The following is a 13,762-nucleotide window of genomic DNA, read 5'->3' as shown; positions in this document are numbered from 1 at the left end:
GTTCGCTTCAAGTGTTTTTGTTTTCCCCCAAAGTGCAGGATTCAGATTCACGCTGGAAAGGCATCCAATGAGATATCTTGCTTTATTTTCAATGTTCTCAAATACAGAACAAAAAATATAGAATTTGTTTCCAGACTTCATCCTCTATGCCAGTTTACATCTGTCCATCACCTATCTGTTTGTTCCCATAAAATGCATAATTATTACATATTTTGAATACATATTTTTATATGGATTTTTAAAATTACATTTTAATTAGTATCATTTAAAATGTGACAGTTCATTTACTTATTTCATAGTATATTCTACATTTAATTATGAGTATAGTTACTTTTTTTCTTCCTATTTTGGCCCTCATACACCGCAGCACTCACATTATGGTGATTCTGAAAATCATCTTTCGACCCTCAGTTTGGTGTCTCACGACCCCAGCCGGCTCCCCGCCCCCTACTTTGAGAACCTCTGCTTTAACATTAAACAGCCTTTCATTTATCAATCATCCACATAACCAATTATTCCTCTCTGGTTGCCCATTTGTTCATCATTTCTCATTTTGATGTTCCTCGTTGATCCAAGATATTAATACCAAGTTGGTATTAGTGGTGGAGCGATAATTTAGCTTTAGATTCCCTTTTAAACATTTTTTGTGTTTTTTGTTTTATAGTTAATGTTACCATAGAAAGATTTTTGTTTTAATCTGCTCTCAAATAGTTTTTTGCACTTTATTTAGAAAACAACGCACACAAATCTGTTTTTCTACTGTTTCCGTTTATCATGCATGATAAAAGTAATAAAAGTGCTATAATCTAAATTCTGTTCCAGATTTTCAAAATAATTCAAAGAAAGAAAAACTAAAACCGTCTAAAGGTCAGGAGTTTGATATTATCAAGTATCGGATTGATACCAAAATACACATACCTGTAGTTTGGACATTTATCCGCCATTGCGCTGCTCTTTTAGATGAATTACTTGGAAAATTTTAACTCCATGTAATTGTTTTAAATATTTATTTAAAATTTAAGTTCTTGTGTAGTTTGCAGATTAGGATTGCAGCTGAATATTTCGTCTGTGATCCAGATTTTTCTGCGGAGGAAGAATTTGAACAAACTTATTCTGAATTTATAATTTGTGTGGGTAATTGCAGCAGTGATGGCCGCCGACAAACGACCTTTAACCTGTCAGCGCCAAACTATTTTCAGTTCACTTTGTAACAATAGTTTGTCTTTTCTAGACTGCAACCCAGTTTCTGAGGAAACCCACAAACAGGAACATTTGTTATTCTGTTATAAAATGTTCAGTTTTTCAACTGGAAGACTGAATTTACTTCACATTCTGCAAACATTTCTTTTCACTGCTCGCTCAAGAACCTTCGTCCTCTCACTCAGTTTCTCATCTGGATTCGAGTTTCACACAAATCTTATAAAATTTTTCTGCATCTCAAAGAAAAATGTTTTTTTAAATTACGTAGCAAAGAAACAATTTTTTTAATCATAATTTTACTTTTTCACCAAATAAACATTCTTAAAAAGTGGACAGAATGTGCAATGCGCTACCTTACACGTCTGTATCCAAGCAATTATTATAAGGTATAATAATTAAGGAAAAACAGGAAGTGTTAATCAGGAAATGTTCAACACATTTATTGAGCAAATGTATCAAATTAGTAGTTTTCGTTATACATAAACAAAAATTCTTCACAGTTTACACTTAAAGAAAAAAATAATTTTGCACTGCTGCCAAATTGCCTGGTTAACATTGTTATTTGGCAGAATAAAGGTTCAACAGCAGATTTTAGGGAAATTTACAAGAGGCGGGTTCCAGATGAAAGACCTGTCACTGTTAAACAAGCTGGGGGAAAAATAAAAGAGAAAAAGGACAGATGGGACAGTCTCCTTCCCCAGCATGTCTAAATGTATAAACCAGTTTGTCCAGCGACTTTATGTTCGTCTGGATGGGTTTAACAGGATTAGTTTTTTCTGACAGGTTCTGTTTGAACATTTCTTACACAAAACAGGGAAAAACAGAAATGGAAAAAAACCTAAAAAAGGTTATTTTCTCTAAATCATGGGACACTAATCTTACATTTCACCACTGTGAACTGAGGAAAACTATAAATAAGAAAATCAAATAGAAATTAAACAGTATTCAGCTTCTGAATCTTACATGAGTCTTAAAAGTGAGTCTATTGTCTTAATTTATGGCACTAAAGAACAGTAATAGAAACTTCAAGCGCTGCTCAGAATCAGGGCCTATGTTAGGCAACACCCCCCTCTACAGGCCGAGCCAGATCACTGCAGTGTTGTGTTCTCCACAGCCAAACTGGAACTACCATCAGGGTACCACAAACTTACATTCAACCCTTGTAAGTTTCAAAAATAAGTCAATCAAAAAACAAAAACATAAGACCACATAAGAGTTAGATTGAGAAAAGGAGAAAGTAAATAAAAGCACCAAGTGCATCGCAAATTGTGCCTTTTCTGATTTTAATATTTGACCACCGGTTCCATCAGGTTTTACTTTTTTTCTTTCTTCTTGTCCTAAAAAAAGAAACAAAAGAAATAAATTAGTACAACTACAGAAGATTAGGGTCAGACTAATTTTTTGTTGTTGAAATTACAAGAAGTCATAAAATTATCACGGCGTTAATATTAGCAGAATAATGACGCAACAATACCAGAAGGAAGCCGTAAAATTACTAAAAAAAAGTTGTGACAATGAGCACAAAGTTTTGATAGTTACAGATTTGTCGTGACCATTCTTTAAAATCAAATGCGTCATTTTCACAACAGTTTTAAAGTCCTGCTACTAATAATTTGGTCTTTTACAAAAGACTCTCTTGTAAAACTGATACCAAAGTAAAACTTCACAAGACGCTCAACATTCCTCTTTATTTTATTTTTTGTGTAGAAGTATTCATAAAATTACTAAATTATTCTTCTAAGATTTTATTCTGGTAATAAGACGGTCGTAGAACTTTCTCTGGAAATATTCAGAATTTATTTTCAGAACATGACGTTTTGTCATATTATTATTCTGACTTTATTCTCGCATTGTTACGATTTCTCATGACTTTTTGTCATACTATTCTCATTATTATAACTATGACTTAATTCTCGTATTATGAATTTATTCTGGTAATATGATAATATTAATATTAATATTGTGACTTATCTTGCACTGTTGTGACTTAATTTTCTTATTTTTCCCTTAGCCTAGACCAAAGACTATGTTGAACATAACATAAAACTGTGTTTATAAATCTATTTCAATTGTTCTCATCAAAATTTACTTTTGAAACCAAAGAGAAATGTCCATTATGAGGGTTTTATTACAGCTCAGCTGAAAGTTTTCTGTGGTTTATAAAGTTCTTGTTGCCATTGTAATCCAGGCTGGATTGTAACCAGAGAAGAAGAAACCAGCTGGTGACAGAAATCCACCCTGACCGATGATAAATGGCTGAAAACAAAAACCCTGTGTATATGCTTTCTGACAACACTCTTCAGCGTGGAGGCAGTTACAGAGTGAAGAAAACTAGAAGTTAATTATTTTCAGTAGATGTGAGGTGTTTAAAAATTTGGAGGAAGCAGAAATGAAAGGGTTTAAAAGGGAGGATGGCTTTTCAGGCTGAGAAAGTAAGGCTTTTAGAAGATAACAGAAAGTTGCACTTGCTACATTTGATCCTTTTCAGCTTTCAACCTCTGTCCTTCTGGAAACAGTCACCATAAACTTCAACAAGTTGTTACATTCCGGCTGTTTGCAGTTTTTCCACTTCTTGTAAATAGTCTTTTAAAATACAAATACACATTTTTATTTATTACCCATTGTTAGCCATCAGTTTCATTTTTGGGGGGGGTCAGAGTGTATTTAATAACTGTACTGTATTTTCCAAAGCCTTACTGTACAGTCCGTTATTCTTACCTCTTTTACATTTAAACCGGCAACTGAGAGGAAAGAGGAACATCTTGAACCAGCTGCAAAAATCCCTTCTGATAGTTCCTTCATAAAGAAACTGCTGGATTTTTAACTGCACAGTATTTTTAATACTGTATATTTATTCTCACTGCACATTACATTATTCTGCTTTTATTTGTTTTAAATCTACATTTTGTATTGTCCATGCCTTGAAATTGGGCCTCTGTCTCTTTAAAAGCTCCTGCTCTTTCTGAAACTCTGCCTTCAGGAAGTCATCACAACATGGCTCCTCTATGAACCCTTTAACGAAGTTTTTACCACTGTAACTCTGAGATGCAGCTCCCATAATGAGCTCAGCAGACACACGGTTCCACCAGGTGTTTGCTAATTGTTACAGGCTAGTCTGAAGGAGATGAGTGGGGGAACCGCAGAGGAGGGCGCCTCTGTGAGGCGGAGGCTTGGAAACTTGGAGCTCCGAGAAGAATGCGGGGCTGGGTTCACCCAGATGTTTTGCACAGTGGGATGGTTGCCATGGAGATTAAATAATTTCTCAAAGATGCATGAAAGAATGTTTTTGATGAGGGAATAAAGTTCTAAAATGAGAAACTTCTAGAAGTTCCTCATTTTTGAAGATGAAAAAAGTCAATTTTACATGACACTGCCCCTTTAAATTTCCTGTCCATTTGCTGTTGTTACACCTGAATTTTCCCACTGAAGGACAAAAAATATTATTTATTGTCTAATAATACTTTAAAGGAAGTCAGATTATGCTATATTTGGGATACACCCATTGGATCATTACTATTTACTACTCTTCTGCTATTTAGTCTGTAAAAAGTTAAGTCGTCTTGATGCAAAGTGGAACTGCTCAGTTTAGACAGCAGCTGTTAAACATCATTTTTTTAACTTTATTTTTAGGTTCTGGTGAACTTCATTGAACAGTAAACTGACAGGAAATTTGGAAAAGAGAGAAGAGATGCAGTCATTGATCCGAGACCAGGACTCGAACCCAGGAGTACTGCCTCTGCACACGGCGTGCGGGCTCTACCAACCGAGCCACCCAGCGACCTCTGACCTCTCATATTAATGAGTCATCAAGTCCTAGCAACAGCTCAGAATGTTGCAGCCGTACCTGTTAATGTATATCTGCGTCCCCATCATCTTCTCTACACATCAGAGGTAGGTTGTGAAATCACTGCACTCCCTCTCTTTCTCTATAAATATAAAACATTTGCCTCGGTCTTTACACTGTGAAGAAGCCTAACCAGCCACATCAGGGAATAAACTTTTAAGATTTTAATAAATGTTTGTATTTGTTGTTTGTTTTTTACCACACTGAAAATGATTTGAAAAAGATTTTTCTGATTTAAATACCTTATTTATATCATTATTCCAATTGAAGACAAATGAGATGTTTAACTTATTTTAAATATGACTACCTTTAGATTAAAAGTAATTTTTGTGCAGTGGCAGCAGAAGTTGGTAAACTTCAGTAAATAAAACTGAAAATATGTTTAAAGCTCCATTTGGTGTTGGCTAAATGAAAGCATGAAGAAAATGACTGAAAACTCGTTAGATGATGATGATGCAATGGATTCAAGGAAATTATGGACAACTCTGACCATCCTCTGCATGAGTCTCTTGAGCCAGAGGCTTCTTCAAATTCACTGTGATACAGACTGCTACAGGAGATCTTTCCTGCCAACAATAACTCTTTGAACATTTTGAATTAAAATGAGTTACAACATTTCATTTCCCTTTGGTATCAAGAAAGTATTTTTGATTTTGAATGTGAAATGTGTTTCCTTTCTGTCTGCTGAGCAACTCCAATGATAATTCACAATTGGTTGGTAGATTTTATTTCATTTTTGAGGCAAGGAGACCCAGAGGAGCATTGGTGACACACTGCAGGAACGTCTCTGCGACCCGACCCGTGACTAACGCAGGATGGAGTAACGTTTCTGGAGTTTCTGTACCTTATCATTCATGGCCAAGATGATCATCAACTTTCTGAAGATTGTGATAAAATCCAGAAACAAGTCCACACAGTGCCTTAAAGAGCAGAACAGATGAGATTAGGACTACCTGCCTGGGAGCCGATGGCGACTCTACGTGCATTTGCATGTTATTTGGTTAGGAAAACCAGATTAGGAGGCCCAGGTGAAGCGGGTCAAACTCACCACACGTAGTCCTTGTCTCCGTTCTCTGCCTTTTCGATGATGAGCTGAGTGTCAAAGAGGACGAAGCCGCACATGACGATCAGACCGAGGTACATGTGCGCCTGGCAGGGACAAAAATACACAACATGATAAACAACACCGTTAACTTCCTGGTCAAATAAAATGAATAGATAAGAAAAGCAAAATGCTGTGGAAAACCTGCTTTTGAAATAAATTAAAAACCACATCCGTGACAATACATGCACAGCACTCAAAGTGGTTGTAATTTTCAACACAACAGAGCAATTAACAATACATTACACATTGTTCATGTCTAATTAATATTAAACATTAACAAATGTCTATGCCAAAAATATGCCAAAAAATATTGGCATATTTTTTTAAACTCTCACTTGAAATTGTTTTAGCAATCCTTGCTGGTGCATCTCTAATTGTAATTACATGCACAGCACTCAAAGTTGTTGTAATTTTCAACATAACAGAGCAATTAACAATACATTAGACACCAATGTACCGTGAAATCATAAAACCATAAATAAAGTGGAATGAATTACAGTCTGCAGTCTAAACATATAATACATCCAGCATTCAGAATGTTGTGTTTTTATGAGCAGAGAGGATACTCCAAGTGTTTTATTTTCATTTAAGGGTGACCTACTTTGCTTTTTTTAACAGGTTAGGATACGTCTATGGGCTACAAAAGACATTCTTTAAATTTTTTCCACCAAATCATTGTCAGATATTGAGATTTTAGTCAGAAGGAGATGTTTTAGGGCCTCCTGTCACTTTAACTTCAAAGAAGCTGCTGCTTTCCAGACACCAAAAATGATTAACTTACTGAAAAAAAAACGACTTAATGTTTTTTGTTTTTAAACACTGGCTGTATTTAGAAGCAGTTGAAACACAAACACAAGTACAAAAAGGTGCAAAATGTATATTTTGTACAATAAATAAAAAGGTTTGACAGTCCAGATTTAGAAATATTGGCATATTTTTTTAAACTCTCACTTGAAATTGTTTTAGCAATCCTATGTGGTGCATTTCTAATTGTAATTATCTGATGATTACGCTTCCAAAAATAACTGAAAATCATTGAAAAGGAGGTTCAGAAAGGTTTTCTTTTGTCTGGATGTTTTCCACAATGTTATCAAATACAACAATGAGTCATTCAGCAGTTATGCTCAGCATGGGTTTATATGCAAACATGAATGTGAACAGTAATAACATCCGCCGTCAAAGAGGGTGAAAATAAAGAAGTTAGGGTAGAAAAATGTCTGCATGTTTCAAGACTTACCTTGAACAACATCAGAGACCCAAAGAAGATGTTCATCAGAGACATGAGGAAGAGGATAGAGAGGCCAGACATCAGAGTGCCTGAGAGCACAGGAAGTGGATTCAGGGTGAGGTTATAATATTCAACCAAAACAATATGGCTTCCAGCAGAGGAGTCCTTTACCTCCCAGGAACAGGTAGCTCCTGCGTTTCGCATAGAGCGCACTCAGAGTGAAGCAGATGAAAATCACTGAGGTTCCCAGGAAGGCCGTCATGATGATGCTGACAGGAAACCAACCAGAGCGAGGAGTAAATTCAGCTGCCGAAAGCTCTGGAGGCTAACGGCTAAAGCTTGTTTAGATAATAAACACACAGTAATCTTTCACATACCTCGGGTTGACCGCAATGACAAAGTCCAGTGTGGGTCCAAGGCCGACGCCTGGAGCAGGAGACAGGAGTGTAAACACCGGCATGAACCTTCGCATGATTACAGACCAACTTCCAAATGTACAAATTTAAACTGGAAATAAATCAGTTTACCTGTGAGGAAGGCAAATCCAGCAAGGATTCCCAGTCTCTTCTTCTCTGTCTCAGGGTTGTGGGGTGTCATGGCGAGCCAGAACATCATGGCCAATGAGCCGATTACAGACAATATGCCGCCCTGGAGGGATGGCGCACAGCAAAGTCATCTCATAGCCACGACGTTTGGTTGCAAATGTTTATTTTAAGTGTGTTTGAGTTCTTTTCATTAACTCTGAACACAGTTTAACATTAAAACCAATTCAAACACAGTTTAGAGAATTTTAGGATAGAAATCTGAAGACTGTGTGTTCTGGAAGAAACTGAAATGAAATGATGTAGTATGAGGTCATATCTTCACTAACTTCCTGTTTAGAGATATTAGAGACATTTTTAAAACATGCACACCTCAAAAACAACTGAATGAGCTTTAAAGCAACATTCAAAGTTTAGCACATACAAAACACTTATTGTGAAGGTTAGAAGGAAGTTGTGTCTCAGTTTTTCATTTGTGTTGAATCGTTTAACAAAATAGCAAAAAAAGGTCATAAGACTGCTGGACACAAAAAGCCTCATTATTACGGCAATTTTCTCAAGTATAAGCAAACCATTAACAATAATAAACCTGACAACTTGATAAGTTAACAGAAAAATAATCCAGCTAATAGTTTATCAGGTAAAAGTAGAGATAGATGGCAGATCAACAAAATATTCTGCATTATCTCCAGCACAGTTTGCAACCAGAACACAAAAAATAGCATGTTGCTTTTAACAAATGTCCACACAAAACATGGCTGCACAGATGGCTCACTGAAACCATGCTGTGATAGTTTATAGATCACAAAGAAATGGAAGCTAAATCAAATATAAGGATTTGGACAAGAAAAGCTTAATCTTTACATGTTTTAACAAGACGTATTAAATATAAGAGATGTGCCACCAGCCTCATGTAGCAGCTGATAAACAGAGCATGCGGCCTCTTTGGTTTGCTTTCACTTTCTCTGAAAAGTTAAAGTCATCAAATGGAACGAAGAAAAGAAAGAAGACGCGTAGCGACAGAATTTAAAGGATTTAAAACATCCCCACCCAAACTGGACTTTCCCTGCAGGACAGACTTCATTAGACCTCGGAGTGTTTCGTTTAGCTGCTGATCCGTCAGCTGTAAAGGTAACAGGAGAAGGTTCTGTGGACTGGTACCGACACTTTTTAAACCAAACCAAGTCTACCTTCAGACAGCAGGCTGCCCATGCGCCTGACAGGATACATTTTTCTGGACTATAAATTGAAAAAGTAATTATTACAATTAGCTAAAATATTGTTGTTTTGAGACCAATTTCAAGTAATATGTTGATAATGGCATAATAATGAAAGTTTGACCTGTACATCAGAATGGAAATGACCATACTCATTTTACTTTATCATGCGATTAATTAATTACTTATTGCTTACATGTGCAACCCATATCAGACTGTTCTCTGCAGTTTGAACAGTATGTTGCATATTATTGGATCGTTGACGTGAGATTATGTGTCGTGATTCTACACCAGAAGACTCTGGACCTAAACAATGCCTGACGCAAGCGATGCCGACACTTTGAATGGAACTAATCAACGGAAACTTGATTTAATCAGTATTTAGGATAAAAGTTTGAGTCTTTCATTTTTATTTCTGTAAAAGGTTTGCCGCTGCTCTATTTGGGGTCGGAAACCTTTGAGACAGAAATCTGACTGTGGTCACATTTAATTAGTAGAATGAAGAACCACGCAAAAATAAATTGGATTTTATAAAACTAAATAAAAAATGGAATCAAACATCCAGATCAGCTGTGTGAACGTAGCCCAATGTACAGCAGCCTTATCAGTCCAGACCAGCCTCTTCACACACGTATCTCAGTGAACCTTGGCTGCCCATAAACGTCTCTCTAAGCAACTTGTTTTAAACTCTTTAGATCACTTTCTTGAAAGACTCGACTTCTGCTAAATCACAAAGGACGAACATTTTGTAAATGCTACATCTCATCACATTCATATGTCACTTAAAGTCATTCAAATCTAACTTATTCCACCCCTGCCAATGTCATTTTAAGGAGTGAAAAAGTTGCTTTTTTTTAAAGCAAATGAACTGTAATTGGTCATAAGACCATGGACGTGGTGGTTGGGGTGTAATCTTTGAAAACTTTTGAAAAGTTTTGTTTCAACAGAATTAGCTCAAATTTGTCTGCTTCTGTTTAACTTTACCATTTAAAAGCTCAACCTATTCCTGTTGCAGTTCATTCTGACCTACCTGTAAAAGGCGGGTGACCACGTGAACATATGAGCCGGCTGCGGCCACAAACATACAGACAGCCAAGCTGGAGTACACATTCTTCAGGTGCACCTGGGTGGAGTGAGATCTGCAAAGAAGATCCCAGCAAAAGAGGCATGAGAGATGGCGACACGAGTTGAAGCATGTTAGCGTCACAAACTGAAACGAAAGCTTACATACATTTGGGAAAACCTGAAGAGGGCATCAATGTTGATGTTGCGGTCAAACACGTTCATGATGGTATCAGGTGTTCAGGATCTTAAGAGTGTTTTGATCCAACAATGCCTCCTGTGAAACAAAATTAAAATACTGCTTAATTTTATTGACCTTTGATTTTTATTGTATGGTCATAAAACACTGGTTTGTGTAAGACAGCCAGATTCAAAGATAGTTAAGGATAAGGATTTGCTAACGATTCATTTTGCTGCACATAAATGTTTGCACCTTTTAAAATAAATAATTTCTAGCAAAGATATACAAATAATAAGGCAGCCAAGCCTTATTACAAAACAAATAATCTAGTTTTGTGAAAGGTTGGGCAGTATGATATGTTATAATAAATATAACTTAAAATAAATGCAAATTTTCCTCACCGTTTCTCATCAGAGCTTATAGCCCTTTTTGAGATCCTTACAATTTTAGGCTCTGTTATCGATCTAACAGGCTGAATACAATTTAGCATGTCAAATGTGAACTTACAATTAAATATATCAGCAAACGATAACTGCATTTAAAACAGTCATTTGAAATACTATTAACATTACACGAAGAAAAAGTGTGATTTTACACAGAAATCAGCTCCTTTGATGCTGTAACCTTTCAAACTTGTAATATGTATATATGTATTCGATCTTGGGGTTTTCTGAAATTTTTTATTCTAAATCAAAATTAATTGTGTTGACATACATTTAAAAAAAATAGCTAATACGTATATTACAATAGGCGCTAATAAATATCAAATACAAGAGAAAATGTCAACAACAGTTGGATTTCCCTTTTTAGTTTTTCCACTAGTCTGAGTACAAATAGATTTCTGGTAATCATTTCTCTTTTTTTAAAAATATTTAAACCATTTTCAGTTCAAATTTAACACTCAATAATACAATACAAACGCAGTGACATTTTCTCAATAAAAAACAACTATTAAATTAAATAGTCTACATTTAGAATCAATAACCGACTGGTACTCCATTAAAACAAACATAATTGCGTAATTTAAACAAGACGTTAAACCACTGGTTAACATCAAATGTCAACGGCTAACAAGCACATATGCAAATACACCGAACAAATAAAAGCTGTGTAAACAGACGCTAGAGTTCAGTTTTGTCGTTCAAATTTAAAGGTAGCCCAAAAGTTGATTTCTAAATAGAAACAAAAAAGCGCTAACGTGGTTATGAATAGCTGTTGTAAAGTCAGCGTTAACTAACGTCGGTAGCCTAGCGAAGCCCGCTAGTTAGCTAGCTAGCTAACGGTTGCTAAATCTGTCAACACAACTCGACGTCTTCGGTATTTTTCACCAGAAAGCCGCGGCTAAAACCAGTGACGATTCTACTGCTAGCATCAAAATACAAGCATACAACAAAACACATTGGGGCCAACACACCTACTGGGCTCTGCCTTCCGAAATGTTCGGGTGCTTTCCTGGATCGCTCGCTGCTACGGTTTCTTAACAAACCAGTACGTGTCAGTCTGCTGATGTCACCATGGAAACACCCAGAAGACTTCATGACACCGAAGTCGGCACTCGATTTGTACCTTCAGCAAACGGTTGGATCCACTTTTGATTTCTGTAGTTCAGCAACTTAACTGATTAGATTGATCAAACCATAGGTGAATTATTCCATATTGATTGTAGCTTCTTAAGAAACATGTAGTAATAAATGAAACCTTGAGTTTATTTGTGAAAATTAGACAACAACAACAAAAAATCTTTATTGGGGTCACAGTACCCAAAAGTTGTAATTAAGTAAGAGCAGTATGCATTTTATGCATTTTAGTTCCAGTAAAAGTTAAAAGTAGCCATCCAAGAAATTACTCAAAAAATATTTGGTAAAAAGGCTACTTTTAATTACTTCTCCAATAACGGATCACAACATCTGACTTAATATTTTATAATGATGCCATCAGACAGAAAAAAATACATAGTTCCCACAAGTCTGAACTGGAAATAATCTGCATCATTGAGCCGCCATCTTGGTAGGCAAATGTGCAAATCATAGATGAACCTTTGACACCAACAAAAAGAAACTGTCCGGATATTTAACTTTAGTCAGCTGCAAAGTTCCCAGAAGTGTCACTTCACATGAGAATTATGTATGACGTAATGTGCAAAGCTTGATATGCTAAAGACCAAAATGAGAAACAATGACATAATCAGAAAAATAACAAACCAAGGCAGAAGAAACACATTTCCAATCTTTTTCAATGTAAAACCTTTGAAACTAAAGTTTATTTGTAATGTATTTAAGTACTTTATAGTGATAATGTATAGTGTTCACTTGTTCACTGTATCTTTTTGATACAGTGATACTGTCAGGCTTGACAGATGGAAGAAGAGTCTCACTTAACACAAAGTGATTCGATTTGTATCATTTACAAGAGTAGCAATACTTTCTGAAAATATTACTCATATAAATGTATGAAGTAAGACATAGTAAAACAATTTCTATAAGTAATTTTTTTCCCCAAAAAAGTTACTCAAATACGATTGAGTGAAGCTATACCCAAGGTGGCATTAAAACTCTGCAATGCCCCTTTAATAAAGCTCTGAATCGGACGCCAACTTCATCCTCGACCAGCTGCAGTGACGTTCGCATTTCGGCGACGTTGTTGCGTTTGGTAAATAAACAATCTGCTTTGTTTTATGTGAACATTGCCTGTGAAAACAAATGTGTAATTTTATAACAGAGCCTCTACTCATTGACGAATCTCTTTGCCACTTCCTGATGCGTTAACTGGGAAACGTTCACCTAAAATGGCCGTCATGTCGTTTCTTTGTAACCAGAGACTGCGAAACGACGTCATTGCTTGATTACTCGACTTAATGTTAAGTCTAATTTTAGTTTTCAGTTTGAAAGGGAAATAAATAACAGAGGGTTCATATTTTACAGTCAAAAATTAGTTTGCCATATAGAAATAAATTGGAGCTATTTATGAATGCACCTTAGTATAACAGTTCAGTATGTTTCATTATGACGGGCATGTAAAAACGTAAATATTACTTTCGTTTTTGAATTCAATTTGCCAACGCTGAGATAAATACGCAGTCCAACTGTTGTTGTTGTTTTTACCGATACATAATCCTGAATTCAGTTGTGACTGAACCCAAAATTGTCCGTGAAAGTTTTGGTAATTATTTATTTCTCATTTAAAAACATTATTGACAAAGAATAAAAAGTTAGGTTATATCATTTTTAAAATAAGAATTGTTAAATGTTATTAAAAGGACAAATTTTGTGATCCAAAAACGCTGAGTAAAAATGTCCACTCAGGTTTATTTTCTTTGCATGTTTCAAAACAATCAAAATGTGAATTCTTAGAAGTGTTATAAGATTAAAAAATAATAATAAAAT

At 35.6% G+C, this 13,762-nt stretch overlaps 1 protein-coding gene across 2 annotated transcripts; it reads right to left on the bottom strand.

Moving 5' to 3' along the window:
- Nucleotides 1-1,615: 1,615 nt before the first annotated feature.
- Nucleotides 1,616-11,901, bottom strand: tmbim6 (transmembrane BAX inhibitor motif containing 6). Of its 2 annotated transcripts, none has more exons than XM_005801899.2 (10): nucleotides 11,794-11,901; nucleotides 10,368-10,475; nucleotides 10,167-10,275; nucleotides 7,905-8,025; nucleotides 7,755-7,803; nucleotides 7,549-7,646; nucleotides 7,387-7,466; nucleotides 6,093-6,193; nucleotides 5,889-5,964; nucleotides 1,616-2,537 (listed from the first exon to the last, which is right to left on the bottom strand). In XM_005801899.2, exons 2-10 carry the CDS (start codon nucleotides 10,421-10,423, stop codon nucleotides 2,514-2,516), a joined length of 714 nt encoding a protein of 237 aa, XP_005801956.1. In that variant the 5' UTR covers nucleotides 10,424-10,475; nucleotides 11,794-11,901; the 3' UTR covers nucleotides 1,616-2,513. The 2 variants fall into 2 exon arrangements, with proteins under 2 accessions (XP_005801956.1, XP_023191810.1); XM_023336042.1 differs by having other exon boundaries at nucleotides 11,798-11,887.
- Nucleotides 11,902-13,762: the final 1,861 nt, after the last annotated feature.

Source organism: Xiphophorus maculatus, chromosome 1, assembly GCF_002775205.1.
Source record: "Xiphophorus maculatus strain JP 163 A chromosome 1, X_maculatus-5.0-male, whole genome shotgun sequence".
Lineage (NCBI taxonomy): Eukaryota > Metazoa > Chordata > Actinopteri > Cyprinodontiformes > Poeciliidae > Xiphophorus > Xiphophorus maculatus.
Note: the sequence above shows the minus strand (reverse complement) of the source record. Positions and strands in the feature narration are given on the sequence as shown.